Here is a 15,849-nt window from a genome sequence, read left to right on the forward strand (position 1 = left end):
AGCAGAGATGGGAAGGTGTTGGTCCAAATTCAAGTGTTGCCACTTTTTGGTTATGTAATTCTGGACATTTTTGTTTGTTTGTTTTTGTTTTTTGAGACAGGATCTGGCTCTGTCACCCAGGCTGGAGTGCAAGGGCACATCTTGGCTCACTGAAGCCTTGCCCTTCTGGGCTCAAGCCATTCTCCTGCCTCAGCCTCCCAAGTAGCTGGAACTGCAGGCATGTGCCACCACACTTGGCTAATTTTTAAATTTTTCATAAGGACAGGGTCTTGCTTTGTTGCCCAGGCTGTCTGGGACTCGTAGACTTAAGCATCTGCCTGCCTCAGCCTCCTGAAGTGCTGGGATTACAGGTGTAAGTCACTGCTCCCAGCCTGGGCAAAAAATTTATCTCTCTTTGACCATCTCTTTCCTTATGTTTAAAAATATTATGATCTTCACAGTTTTCTAAGGCTTAAAGGAAACAAAACATACAAAGTGATTAACACTGCTCCTGACACTTAAGAGGTGCTCATGAATAATAGAAAGTCTTATTATTCCAGAGACAGGATGTATAGAAAAGAGGTTTTAATGCTTGGCTCTTTGGTTTCAATCATTATGTTTACCATATTCTTTTTTTTTTTTTTGAGATGGAGTCTCACTCTGTCACGCAGGCTGGAGTGCAGTGGTGCCATCTCCTCTCACTCCAAGATCCGCCTCCTGGGTTCACACCATTCTCCTGCCTCAGCCTCCTGAGTAGCTGGGACTTTAGGTGCCCGCCACCATACCCAGCTAATTTTTTTTTGTATTTTTAGTAGAGACGGAGTTTCACCATGTTAGCCAGGATGGTCTCGATCTCCTGACCTCATGATCCGACTGCCTTGGCCTCCCAAAGTGATGGGATTACAGGCGTGAGCCACTGCGCCCGGCCTATGTTTACCATATTCTTAATGGCATGATATGAATAATGCACTTAAACCTTCCTTTTTCTTAGTTTCTTCATCTGCAAACTGAGGGCACCAATAAGATCTTCTCCAGAGAATACCTGTGAGGGTTAAATAATTATTATAAACATGTAAAGCATGTAAAATAGTAAACACTATCTACAAGATAGACATTATTAGTTGAATTTTTTTCACGTCAATTTCTACAATGGAAATTCATGCCTAGTTTTACATATACCTCACATTTTTTCATGTGGATCAGTAGAATTGGCAGTGCTCCAAATCAGGCATTTACTTTGGACCCAAGTGACCAAAGTGACCCTGGAGCATCCTGTGTATATCTCTGGGCCCTTGTAAAATTTACTCTAGGACCTAATATATAGCTTTTGGGACCCTACTTTTCTTCTTACCCTTTCTGTCTTCCTACATTGCAGTCATCTCAACCTGTTTTTATTAAGAGGTGGTTGTGGTAGCAAAATCACTGGCAATTGCTTGGCTCACATTAATTGACATTGTCGAGGTTGTATAGGGCAATGAGCCTGGGAAACTTACAATATACATGGAGACTTAAGTAGTTATATAACAACTCATGGCAACATATACCTCATGTTGCCTGGCATATTCATCCATTTATGAATGAATGAATGAAGGGACTCCTAAGGATTAAATGAGGTTGACAGAGATTAAGCACCCTTCCTGTGACCACACCAGGAGTCATCTTCCTTTCTTAGATTATCTCAGTGCTCCAGGCTTACCTCTCTTTCACTCCACAATCATTTATTCTCTGCAAACTTTTAGGGTCCCTTCTTCTAATCTTCCTTAGGGCAGAGCTTCCCAACAAATATAGGTATCAGGTGTATCAGGTGTGCTAAACACCTGATCTCTTTGCCCCTCATCCCTTGAATGACCAAGTGGATCCTGAGAAAATTATAGCCCTTGGTCAGTTTGCATTTGTCAACAAGCAGCCTTTCTGTATACCTCAGTGTGTCATACAAATATTATTGCTTTAGTTTTTTTTCTATGATGTTAAAAGAAGTGGGAAATAATCATCAATGTAAGACATTAGGTTATGCTATAGAGTAAATATTTATGTTCCTATAGCATTCATAGGTTGAAACCTAACCCTAAGGGGTACTAAGAGGTGAGGCCTTTGGAAGTTGATTAGGTCATGAGGGCAGAACCCTTATGAATGAGATTAGTGCCGTTAGAAAGGATACCTTAGAGAATTCCCTCTCCCCTTCTACCACATGTGGCTATAACGAGAAGAAAGCCATCTTTGAACTGAGAAGCAGACTCTCAACAGACACTGAATCTGCCAATGTCTTGATCTTCTACTTTCAAGCCTCAAGAACTGTGAAAATAAATTTTTGTTGTTTATAAGCCACCGAATCTGTGGTAGTTTGTTACAGCAGCTCAAACTGTGTAAGACGAGGTCTAAGACCCTGTCTAAGGCCCAACTCTTTGGCCTTATCTTTTATGTTGACATCAGTTTTAACACTCTAGAAGGGTAGAAACTGTATGTATATATGTGTATATATGTATATACATACACACACACAGGTGTGCACATATATACACACAGAGAGACATATACATATAATATACATATATGTATACTTACCCAAATATTAAAATCACAAACTCTGCAGAGGCATCAAAGTTAAAGTTCTATCATCTAGGATGTTCATATAGTTGATCATCCAAGTGAAGCCCCAATAATTTTAAGAATGAAACAGGGCACTGTTAGTAGTTATTCCGGGACAAGAAGCATTTAACTAAAACTCTCTTGAGCAAACCAGAATATAACACTGTATTGACATGCATTCTTAAAATTCATGTATTTGTTTCAATAGACAGTACATCTGGCTAGGCATGGTGACTCACACCTGTAATATCAACACTTTGGGAGGCTGAGGTGGGAGGATTGCTTGAGCCCAGGAATTCGAGACCAGCCTGGGCAACATGGTGAAACTCTGTCTCTACCAAAAAAACAAAATAAAAATTAACTGGGCATGGAGCACATGCCTATAGTCCCAGTGGGGCTGAGATAGGAGGATGGTTTGAGCCCAGGAGCAAGAGGTTGCAGGGAGCTGAGATCATGCCATTGCACTCCAGCCTGGGAGACAGATCCGGACCCTGTCTCAAAAAAAAAAAAAAAAAAAAAAAAGACCATACATATACATTATTAAAAAATCAAAATAATCCATAAAAGGTATATAGAGAAGAGTGTTCCTTTAACTTGTAGGACCATTTGCCCCTTTCTTCCCCTTGCCAGCCTCTATATTCACAATAGGAAACAACTTTTAGTAGTGTTTTCTTACAGTCTTTCCATTTTTCTTTATGTAAAAACAAGCAAATATAAATATTCTTGTATGTCCTCTGGAGCTCTTTCCATATCACTGAAGAAGGTGCCTCCTCATTTTGGTAAACATCTCTGTGGTTTTCCGTTGTTTGTTTCACAAACGGGAGATTTAACAAATCTCCCATTTTGTGCTCTTGGGTCACTTCCAGTCTTCTATTACAAAAAGCAGAACAACAGTGAACAACCCTGTGTATATACATAATTTCATATATGTGTGTATACACATCTGCAGGATAAATTCTTAGAAATACGATTACTGGGTCATAATACAAATAAATGTGTAGTTTACACAAGTTTTGCTTTTTCACCCAATGTATGCTATTTTGTACTCCTATAAGCAATGCATAAAAAGGTCTGCTCCTTGCAGCCTCTCCAACAATGTATGTTTTTGAACCTGTGGAACCTTGTCAATCTGAAAAGTCAGAAAAGTTGTTTAATTGTAATTTAAAATTGCATTCATCTTATTATGAGTTAGATTGAATGTCTTTTTATATAAGTGTTCCTACTGTTTTATAAATGCCTATCTTGGGGTCTGTTTCCCCCATTCCAAATTAAGCATTTTAAGGAAAGGAACTGTGTGTTAGACATCTCATATTTTCCCTAGTATGAGGGTGGGAAATAGAGTATTCAATAAATGTATTTAATGAATAAATAACAGAATCACTGAGGTTTACTCTTCTCACAGTTTTTTAGCTGTACTTTAGATCACCTTTTCTAACCTTCCAATCACATTTTTTCTTGGAAAATATTATTACACATAAGTCTGTCCATAATATAGAATATTTAGATGAAAAAATTTAAAATCACTTATGAAATTAGTTAAAGCAATTATTTACTTATTTCTTTTTAATCATTTCTCATAATGTAGGCTTTTTCAAATATTAGCAATCATATTATGAAATGTTGACACTTTTGAAATTCTCCTTTCTTCACCGAACACTATAGCACTCTTAGTTGTCTCTCTTGCTAAACCATGAATTTGTTGATAGAGGCAGAAGGCCTCATTCTTTTCTCTAACTTCATTTCTAATACAGCATAAATGTTAAATGAGCACTTAACAGGAAGAAGATCTCATGAGAAGAAATTAAACAATTTTCTTAGCTAAGCAAGGCCTATATTTGGAACACTTTCACTTTTATCTCTTCATGTTACTTTTAATTTACAAACCTCTCATTCCTCATTATATACAATGTTAAATTTTTAGCACATATTTCTGGATTGATTTTGTTTTGTGTGTAATTTTCTTATAAACAGGCATTTGTATCACACTGATTGCTTTCTGAAGGCGAACACGCAGCCATCAGTTTTACTGCCAAGACAGGGTGATACACTACAAAGCACAGGGGAAGTCTGTATCAGAATATGTCTTATAAAACCCATTGATAAAGCTGCAAATTGGGGGTGTTTTAGTATTTGAGACTATGAAAGATAAACTAATTTTGTCAAATGGCAGTTGCAACCATTCATCCTGCAGAAAGGTCACATGTTTCTGATGAAGTGGAATCTTGGCTTAAGGCAGGAGAAGATTGAATGAGAACCTCTAATTACCCAAGCACCTGGATAGTTTTTTACTCAAGGAGAGTCTTCCAATCTTGAGGTTACAATATTTTCTAAAGTGAAACTCTCCAAACAAAATATCATCTTTTCTTGCTATTTAAATAATTCCAGCCCTCTCAGGAAATTTTTCAGGTTGGTATGAAGAGACTCAATGGTTTCCTCTATATTGATGCGATCCGTGTGAAAATCTTTTACAGTGAATGTTCTGATATCCAGTTTAATTTTGCTATTATCTTGTGTGATTTTCTTTTTTGCCTCTGATTCCTAAATTTCAAACCATATTTGTATCTACAAGTGATGCAAATGTATTCTTCTCCAGTGGATCAGGGCTTCAATCTGTTATTTATACGGCCTCTACATCTATCCAGTACCTGCTTATGTATTGTGTTCAGTTGAGGTCAGAGTCCATGTACTGACCATAAGGCTTTTATGAAAATGATGCCGATAGTGATGAAAAGGAAAGTGATGATGAAAACAGAAATAAACATATGTAAATGCCACATAAAATAATGATATGGTGGTTCCATAAACAATGACAGCAATACTGGTGGTGGTGGTTTAGAACACTGCTCGGCAAATAGAGAGTATTTGACAATGATTAAATCAATGAATAAATGATAGGGGAGATAGTGAGGGTAGTGGTGATGGGGATTGTTGTGGAGATGGAGATAGTCAAAGCAGAAGTGATGGCACTGCTGATCTTTCTCATATTGTGGTAAGGTTAATAATGGAAAAACACCTTTGCAGGGACATGGTAGGAGCTGGAGGCCATTATCCTCAGCAAATTAATACAGGAACAGAAAACCAAGTACTGCATGTTCTCAATTATAAGTGGGAGCTAAATGTTGAGAATACATGGACACATAGAGGAGAACAACACTCACTGGGGACTTTTGGAGGGTGGAGAGTGGGAAGAGGCAGAGGATCAGAAAAAGTAACTAATGGGTACTAGGCTTAATACCTGGGTGATAAAATAATATGTACAATGAACCCCTATGACACAGGTTTACCTATGTAACAAACCTGCACATGTACCGCACATGTATTAAACATGCACATGTACCTCACATGTATTAAAATGAAAGTATTACACATTAGTAAAAAAAAAATGGACACACATATTATTTACTCCTTTCTGGTCATTTGGCTGATCTTACCAGAAGGGAGTAGAGATGAAGCTAATTAGGAAGTCTTTTTGCAAAGTAATTTTTAAGAACATTCAACTCGTTTTTGGAGTGATCAAGGTGTTGTTCTCCATGTATACACAAGGATATACGAGTTGGATTTGTTCTCTTTTTATAAAAGGCTATGTGGGACTTGCAAAACTTCTAGTGGCCCAGAGGAGGCAATGCCCCTAGGATTAAACTGTAAAGTCCACAGCGAGGGTTGCAGACTTGGGAAAAGTCATTTGAGACATACAGCTGCTCTGCTGCACTTCCTTTTGCACAACTGCTTGCCCCAGAGAGGTCCTTGCTGAAAGCTTTACACACTTAGCAACTCCAGGGAACATGTAGTTGCTCCAGGGCCCCTGGGAGGCCCGCATTTCCAGGAACATGAAATATAAGTAGGGGAGTATCTTGGGGTAGAAAGGATGCCGAGGAGAATGCTATAAGTTCTAATGTCATCAAAACCATCAGGTAATGGGCAGGAGTGGGGCCGAAAAGATGAGAGTAGCCAAAGAAGACAACTAGATGAAGGCTTTGGACCTTCCTGAATGAGGCTTATTAGGGTGTGGGAGGAAAACTGAAGTGACATAGGTGTTGATTCCCCTCAAAACCCATAACCATTTTCCAATTTAGGGAAACATACATTATCTGTGTTGTAAGAGTCTTAGGAAACAAATGCTCAAGTCTCTTTTCTTTTGAAGAGGAAGCTGAGGTTAAGTAAAAAGTTGCTCAACCTAATGCTTAGTGGCAACCAAATCGCTGACTTCGGAGGAGGCTTTTCCTATTATACCGTAGGACCTCTGGCTTCTTTGCTTCTTCTTGACTTCACAGTTTTCCTTTTCGAGAATTCCTAGCACATACCCTTCGGGGATTATTTTTTTCACCCAGCACAGTGTATCTGCTGGGTGAATTATCATCAGGCACCACGGGCCTAGGATATTATAGTTTTTGGAGATTCTGCATTTCTTTTATTTTGCACTTTTTCTTCTTCTAGTTTTTATCAGGATAGTCTAAACACTTCAGAGGGGCTTCCTGAAAGAAGCTTCAACAGTCACTTTTGGGAGGTGACTTTTCTCCCTTCTCCAATGTTGGTTATTTTCTCATTGGAAAGTACAGAGGGATAGCAGTAGGAATTTTCTAGCTCTCCCGTTATTAGATGGTGGAATAGGGGAGAAAATCACTGAGTCACTGGAGCATAATATTATAACATAGAAAGGGATTAAAATGGGATCAGGAGCCTTGATTTCTAGTCCCACACCTGCTACCAACAGACTATGATATGGGGCCAACCATTTCTGCTTTTGGGGCTTCAGTTCCTCTAGTGTAAAGTGAGGAACATTGATTAGATAATGTCTCAAGTTCCTTTTAAGTGCTCAGATTTTACGAATAGAGGAAGAAGCTTGAAGTAATTTATATTCTATGTTTATCGCTTGTTCCTAGGAATCATAGATCACGTCAGTCATAACTGGACCCAGAGTTTTATCCTTGCTGGTTTCACCACCACTGGGACCCTACAACCTCTTGCCTTCTTGGGGACCCTATGCATCTATCTCCTCACACTTGCAGGGAACATTCTCATCATTGTCCTGGTACAGTTAGATTCTGGACTGTTCACGCCCATGTACTTCTTTATCAGTGTCCTCTCCTTTGTAGAGGTGTGGTATGTCAGCACCACAGTGCCCACGCTGCTGCACACCTTGCTCCATGGGTGTTCACCCGTCTCATCAGCTGTATGCTTTATTCAGCTGTGTCTTTCATTCCTTAGGGATGACTGAGTGTTACCTTCTGGGTGTCATGGCACTGGATCGCTACCTTACCATCTGCCACCCACTCCACTACCACGCACTCATGAGCAGACAGGTACAGTTACGACTAGCTGGGGCCAGTTGGGTGGCTGGCTTCTCAGCTGCACTTGTGCCAGCCACCCTCACTGCCACTCTGCCCTTCTGCTTGAAAGAGGTGGCCCATTACTTTTGTGACTTGGCACCGCTAATGCGGTTGGCATGTGTGGACACAAGCTGGCATGCTAGGGCCCATGGCACAGTGATTGGTGTGGCCACTGGTTGCAACTTTGTGCTCATTTTGGGACTCTATGGAGGTATCCTGAATGCTGTGCTGAAGCTACCCTCAGCTGCCAGTAGTGCCAAGGCCTTCTCTACCTGTTCCTCCCACATAACTGTGGTGGCACTATTCTATGCTTCTGCCTTCACAGTATATGTGGGCTCACCTGGGAGTCGACCTGAGAGCACAGACAAGCTTGTTGCCTTGGTTTATGCCCTTATTACCCCTTTCCTCAATCCTATCATCTATAGCCTTCGCAACAAGGAGGTGAAGAAGGCTTTAAGGAGAGTCATGGCTGGGCGCGGTGGCTCACGCCTGTAATCCCAGCACTTTGGGAGGCCGAGGCGGGTGGATCACGAGGTCAGGAGATCGAGACCATGGTGAAACCCCATCTCTACTAAAAATACAAAAAAAATTAGCCAGGCTCGGTGGCGGGTGCCTGTAGTCCCAGCTACTCGGGAGGCTGAGGCAGGAGAATGGCGTGAACCCGGGAGGCGGAGCTTGCAGTGAGTCGAGATCGCACCACTGCACTCCAGCCTGGGCGACAGAGCAAGACTCCGTCTTAAAAAAAAAAAAAAAAAAAAAAAAAAAGGCAGTCATTGACAGGATCAGAATTATTTTAAGGGAAGCTCAATTATCTAATTTGTCATAGCCCAGCTTGTTGGTAATTGTGAGAATCAGCTGGTTGGCTTGTCAATCATGTGGTCAGAGTCAAAGAAAATACCAGTAAAGAAATAAAAACGATCAGTAGTCAAACATGCTGCACACACCCATGCCTGAATTGGTCAAAGCTGGAAGATGTAAAGAGAAAGGGGTTATGGTCTCTGATTTCCCCATTCTAATGGGAAAGAAATGCAACAAAGGGAGGAAAAACAGGGATGCAGAACAAGTGGTTAAGCTGTATTTATGACTTAGAGAGACAGTGCAATACAGAAAGAAAGAAGATAAATTAAAGCTAGGAGTGGCAGATTTAGTCAAGATAAGATTCTTGGAGAAAGGTTAAGAGGGTGGAAAACTAGGTTGGCAAAAAGTAGTCTAAAATGTTAACTTGTATAAAGTTGCAGATGTAGATCAGTGCACCATGAGCAGAATGCTTATCTATTTGTGGCATCCAGGGATTCTGGGTTATTATGTGACCAAATGTAGTTTGATGGAGAAAAAACCTGCAGTTCTGATCACGCTTCTTTTCTCTCCAGCTCCTCTATTGCTTCCTCTGCTGAGCAGAGTAATCTCCCATTCCTTGATGGTGTCTGAACTGGGGGCCAAGTACCTGCTAGAGTATGGTCAGATAAATTAGTGAGAAAATAGGACCAGATCTTGGAAGAGACTAAGTATTGCCTAATCTTGAGTACTTTCCATTTTCCTCATTCCTACAGATCTTACTGCTTTATTTTATGTATGTCTGTACTATGCCAGAAATAGTTACAGCTGCCTTCATGTTTTTAAAAATTTAATCTTTATAATATCCCTCTGAAGAAGGAAGAACATCCCAATATTTACGTAATAAAATTATAAAGATTATTGAACTTGCAGTAAAGACAGACAGATTCAACCCTAAATCCACTTCAGCTGACTGAGTTACCCTCCTCAGCCTCATTCTCTCTGTCTGCAAAATGAAAGGCTGGCAATGAATGAGTGCTCACATTCCTCTCAGCTTAGGGAGTTTTGATTCTATGCTTACAGTACTTTTTTTTTTTTTTTTTTGAGATGACGTCTTGCTCTTGTCCCCCAGGCTGGAGTGCAATGGCGCTATCTCAGCTCACTGCAACCGCTGCCTCCCGAGTTCAAGCCATTCTCCTGCCTCAGCCTCCCAAGTAGCTGGGATTACAGGCACCTATAGCACTTCTTAAGGAAAGCAGGACCTGAACCATGTCCAGATGTGTAAGATCTGAATTTGCAGAGCAGAGATGGAAAGGTGTTGGTACAAATTCAGGTGTTGCCATTTTTGCCTCTATGATTTTGGGCAAAAAACATAAGCTCTCTCTAATGCCAGATTTGTTTTCCTTTAAAAAAAAACTACATCAAAGTGTTCTAAAGTTAAATAACACATACTAAGTATTTCATAAGCAAGTTAGTCTCAGCATACCAGAATCAGGACAGTATAGTGCTTACACCATGGTCTTTGAAGCCTCTCTGCCTGTGTTCAAAAGTCAATTCTATCATTTATTTGCTGTGTGATCATATGCAATACACTTAAATTCCCTCCACCTCAGTTCCCTTACATGCAAAATGGGGACAATAAAAGAACGTTAAGCATGTAAATATTAATCATTGTTACTTCAGAGTTTTCCACATAAATGTCTTCAGTGGGGATTTATTTCTTTGATAATGCTTAGTTTTACAGCTATCTCACATTGTTATTACAATAGACTTGGTAACTCTCCAAATGAGGCATCTTCTTTGACCTAAGGGTCCAAATTTATCTTGTCATAAACTGAGTAGTCCGTGCTTTCAAGAAGTCTATGCTGTTTCCCCAAATACATGGTGCAAAACTCTATTCTGCTGACAGTCTGAGTCTACTGCTTTTGGGCTCCTTTTCTTTCTCTCCTTCTGCACCTCACTTCACTCAGACTACTCTTTTTGCAGGAACTATTATGGACCCAACAGAAACTCTTTTTTCCCTGTGGTGGCAGCACTAGAAGATGGCTTAAATTAAAATGGCTTAGATCACATTAATTAATAGGTAATTATAGTAATAATAATTACTAAAACTGTTATAGCAATTCTTGATAATTACTAATATCTGTGGGGTGCATACTGTGCAGTGAACATGGGGGACTTACCATCCTGTAGTGAAGACATAAGTAGTCATCTAACAACTCAAAGTGGCTTATATCTCACTATTAGTTTGTACTGCAATGCATGGTATCCACTCATATTTGAACAAATGAATGAATGAACAAACTCTTAAGAGTCAAATGGGTGTGATAGAAATTGAGTTCCCCTCCTGAAACTCCACCAGAAGGTATTTTTTCAAGATCCATTTATAGCTGCAAACTCCCCTTGCCTTTCATTCTGTACTCTATTCTATACTCTTCTTTTTTTTCTCTTGAGACCTCCTTGGGTATTTCCTTTAGAACATAAAGTTCAGGTCATCTTTAGCGCAGAGCTTCTCAACAGATATAAATAACAGATGTGCTGAGTTACTGAGTCCCTGCCCCTAACACACACCCTGTGAACGGTCAGAGAGGACCTAAGGGAATTGAAGTCCTTGGACTGGTTGCCTCAAGCAGTAAGTGGCCTTTCTGTTCACCTCAGTGTGTCCTACAGATACCATCACTTTTATAAGCGCTATGATATGAAAATAAAAGTTTGAGAAGTAGTGCCTTAGTGTGACATATTGGGGTAAGTGCCCAAGGTGAGGTCCAACTTTTGGCCACTTCTCCCATGGTGACAATTGGATATTGACTCTAGCAACATAGACAGTAAGAAGCAGTCACATCTGAAAGGCAGCATAATCAGACCATTCACTTGGTACTAGCATCAAGGCTGACATTCTGTCACACAGGAGATTCAAACTCAAGTACATCAGAGAACAAAATGAAATACTATCAATGTATCCAGGGACAACAGATATAAACCACAGTTGTACTGGGCAAACAAGGGCATGTGACCTTGATGTATCACTTCATTTACATAGTTGTTTTAAAAGTTTATTTGCTTCAATAAATAATATCTCTAAAAGGTTCAAAAATTCATCTTATGTGTGAAGTTGAAATTTTTTCTTACATGTTTAAAAAACTTATATTTTAAAAAATAATCAGGTGATTTGAGGATCTGTCTCCTCCCACTCTATATAATAAATATCTTAAGGGAAGCAACAGTGTTATACGCATCCCATTTTCTCCAGTTCCTAGAATAAAGTCTGGGACATAAAAGCTGTTTCAAAAATGTATTAAATAAATAGATAAATGAATTATTGTGAATTCCCCTATTTCTCACATTACATTAGTTGCATTTCATATCATTTTTTTCCTAACATTTACAGCACATTTTAAAAATAATGTATTACATGTAAATATAGGACATTAAATGTTTAGGTAAATAAAAATTCAAATTACTTATAATCCCATTACTTCAAAAATTATTTCTCTATTTATTTCTAAATTCTAGTAAGCATATGCTGTTTTTCCAAATAGTAGCAATGATACTATGAAAATTTGAACATGCTGAATGCTACTTTTATCACTTAAGCTTTTAACAAATAATTTTAGATCTCACCTTTCTTCTCAAATAATGAATTGCTTGATGAAGATATCAGTGTAACCACAGAACCAGTTCAATCTGGTTTAACTTTGTCAATAACAAAATACAACAAAATGATGACTTGTTTTTTAGTTGCAATGAACCCTCAGGTTGCAAGTAACCCAAGTATGCCCAGATGAACCAAGTGTGCCAGATTTGTGACCCTGGAGCCAACCAGAACAAAGAAGTCAGAACCTAAGTATTCAGACCAAAGAATGGTGATCAAATTAAAAAGGAAAGGAGACCTGTTTTGTTGCAGCACAATCCTAAAAGTCAAGGACCTGGCATAACCTCTTCTCAGGAATCAATCAGATAACGCTTTGTTGCATTTTCCTAACTCCCTCTTAATTGCTCTCTGCCTATAAAACTTGTCCCCAGACCTCAGTTCGGGGAGACAGATTTGAACATTGCCTCCTGCCTCACTGCTGGTCAACCTTGAAATAAGGCTTCTTCTTTCTTAAAAACTGGTGTCACAGTATTGGCTTCTAAGCTCATGGGACAGTGAACCCATTGCACAGTAATACCAGAACTTGTCATTTTCCCTCACTCTATTTCTGATACAGAATAAATGCCAAGTAAGCACTCTTTACCGACAAGCGGTGACATAAAAGAGAAGAAACAATGTTCTTGACTAGGCAAGAACTAAACTTGGAAGCCTTGATGGTTTAGTACGCATATCTACACTAACTGATTCTACGTAATGTTTACAATTCTTATGCTCAGGTATTTGTCATGTTGATAGCCTTCTGAGGGATCATGCATGGGCATTGTAATTTATTCAGTCAATGTCAAGCCATACAGGTATACAGTTAGACAATACAAATGATGCAGAAAGTCTGTCTCAGAGTCTGGCTCACAAGAGGAAAAGAGGAACGTAGGAACACCAATGTGATGTGATATAGGGAGGAATAAAAATGAGTATTAAAGTGGCCACTTTGAGTACAGCACAATTATTCATTTGAAGAATTGGGATAGATGGCTAATCTATATATCCGTGAAATAAAAATGAAAACAAAAGATCTGCTGGCGCTTGAGACTGTGGGAGATGCAATAATTTAGTGAAGGATAGTTTCAACTATCCATCTTTGTGAAAGGTTAGGTATTTCAGAGTAAGTGGGACATAAGCTAAATGCTGATTAAGGTTGAATGAGACCCTCATATTGTCCAAAAATTTGAGAGACTCTTTCAATCCCAAAGTCACATTAGTACTCTCAGAAACAAATATCTTCCTTTCCTTTGGCTCAGAAACTTTCCGTCTCCTACAGGAAAGCTTTTCCAATTTGATCTCAGAACACTTAGTGTTTTTCTTCCATTTAATATGATTTACTTGTTAATCTTTTTATGGTTACCTCCGTATCTTAAATTTAATATAGCAACTGCTTTCTTTCCACCTGATTCTGAAAAATAAAAGTACATTTGGGGCTATGAATGATTCAAATACCTTACTTCTGATAGGTAAATGCTGTAATTCCATTATTCATCTGGACTCCATATCCATCCAAGTACATGCCCACAGAGAACACACAGCTGAGATAAGAGTTCAGATGTCAAGATTAGGATGTTTGATGAACATATTGAGGATATGGATATAAGTAAAAGTAATAATGAAAAAGTAGATTAGTCTCATGAAGATGCCTGGGTAATAATAATGGTGGTGATAATGTAAGTAATGGTAATAATACTGGTGATGGAGACTTAGACAAGTGTATTAGGTATTCAACATCAATCATTTGGAACAATGGCTAAAGATAGCTGACATGGCAAAGGGAGGGACAGTGGTGAGAGTAACAAAGGTAGAGATGGTAAGCGCAAAAGTGATAGTGGTGCCTGTGCTGTGATAATATGGTGATGTGGTGAGGTTAGTAGGGATGGATAAGAAATCTCCTTGCAAAAAAAGCTTTTAAGATGAAACTCACCTCTGGGGTGCTAAAGATGTGATTCTTCATGTATTCAAGTTGGATTGTCTCTTCTCATGAAAAGCTATGAAGGGGAGGCCAAGGGGGGTGGATCACGAGGTCAGGAGAGCGAGACCATCCTGGCTAAAATGGTGAAACCCTGTCTCTACTAAAAAACACAAAAAACTAGCTGGGGGTGGTGGCACATGCCTGTAGTCCCAGCTACTTGGGAGGCTTGAACCTGGAGAATCACTTGAACCTGGAAGGCAGAGGTTGCAGTGAGCCGAGATCGCTCCACTGCACTCCAGCCTGGGTGACAGAGCAAGACTCCGTTTCAAAAAAAAAAGCTATGAGGGACTTGCAGAACTTCTAGCGTCCCAGAAGAGGCAGTGTCCCTGGGATTGGATTCTAGAGCCAGTGAGGGTTGCAGAAAAGCCATTTGAAAGAGAGTAGGGCTGCTTTACTTCTCTGTGTCCAACTTCCTACCCCAGAGGAGCACTTACAAAAAACTTTACACACTTAGCAACTCCAGAGAACATATAGCAAGGAGCCCCTGGGAGGCCAGCATTTCCAGGAACATGAAATATAAGTAGGGGAGTGTCTTGGGGTAGAAAAGATGCAGAGGAGGATGTTGTAAATTCTAATGTCATCAAAACCATCAGGTAATGGGCAGGGGTGGTACAGAAAAGATTAGAGTATCTAAAAAAGAGAACTAGGTAAAGGCTTTGATCTTTCCCAGATAAGGACTATTAGAATATGGAAAGAAAACTCCAGGGACATTGATATAGACCACCCAACTCTATATCCACCCTAGAAACATTTTTCGATGGCTTTAGAGATCCATAGACTACCAGGGTGGTGAGGGGCTTTATACAACATTTATTTAGAGAAGGGGAAGTTGAAGTAAAGAAAGGAGAAATGGTTAAGCCCAATGTTCATTTTGAGTTAGTGGCAAAACAAGTTTACAAAGTCAATTTAGAAATAGAATGCTTTTTCTGTTGTGCTACAGCCCTTCTAGACCAACAATAGAGGGGCCTTACCTTACCAATTCCTCTCTCTCCTCATTCCCTTTGAGAATTCCTGATGCATTTCTCCCTTAGGAATCCTTCTTTAAAATGCACTTTGTCTGTTCATTGATTCTTCATGTAGCCCTGCAGTTCTGACTTTGACAGATGGGACATTTCTTTAGGGACTAGATGGATACTTTTCTGTCTCTCCTGTTTTCGGGCAGGGTGGGTGGGAAAAAAAACCCCGGCACTTAACAATGTTGTTTTAAGGAGCCAACCCACTCTCTCTCTCCCCACCCCCACCCCCACCTTTTTCTCTTCTTCACATACACACACAGACAGACACACAAACACACACACACACACACACACCAGTATGTGCAGCAACATACTGACTAACACCAAGAAACAGACTTTTTTTCATTTTGTTCTATGTACTTTTGTGATGATGGGAGGTCATGAAAAGTGGTGGGAAGGAGTGCATGGATTGGTGAGAAGTGAATGAGCAAAACAAAAGAAAGTCTCATAGAAGTGTAGAAGTGTATTGTGATCTCTTCTCATGCCTTAGACTTTAGAATGCTAACTGGGCACCCAGTTGGTACTTCTCTGAAGGTTCTCTGAAGACCAGGCGTGGAA

At 39.7% G+C, this 15,849-nt stretch overlaps 1 protein-coding gene across 1 annotated transcript; it reads left to right on the top strand.

Annotated features, from left to right (window-relative positions):
* The first annotated feature begins 7,555 nt into the window (after positions 1-7,555).
* LOC100979159 (olfactory receptor 6N1-like) lies at positions 7,556-10,321 on the top strand. The gene has a single exon (XM_063595700.1). It carries the CDS (start codon positions 7,668-7,670, stop codon positions 8,385-8,387), a length of 720 nt encoding a protein of 239 aa, XP_063451770.1. The 5' UTR covers positions 7,556-7,667; the 3' UTR covers positions 8,388-10,321.
* The last annotated feature ends 5,528 nt before the right edge of the window (positions 10,322-15,849 follow it).

Source organism: Pan paniscus, chromosome 1, assembly GCF_029289425.2.
Source record: "Pan paniscus chromosome 1, NHGRI_mPanPan1-v2.0_pri, whole genome shotgun sequence".
Lineage (NCBI taxonomy): Eukaryota > Metazoa > Chordata > Mammalia > Primates > Hominidae > Pan > Pan paniscus.

What these genes read in the sequence shown, in the direction of transcription:
- LOC100979159 (XM_063595700.1), top strand. Translation starts at nt 7,668, where the DNA reads ATGTCAGCACCACAGTGCCCACGCTGCTGCACACCTTGCTCCATGGGT.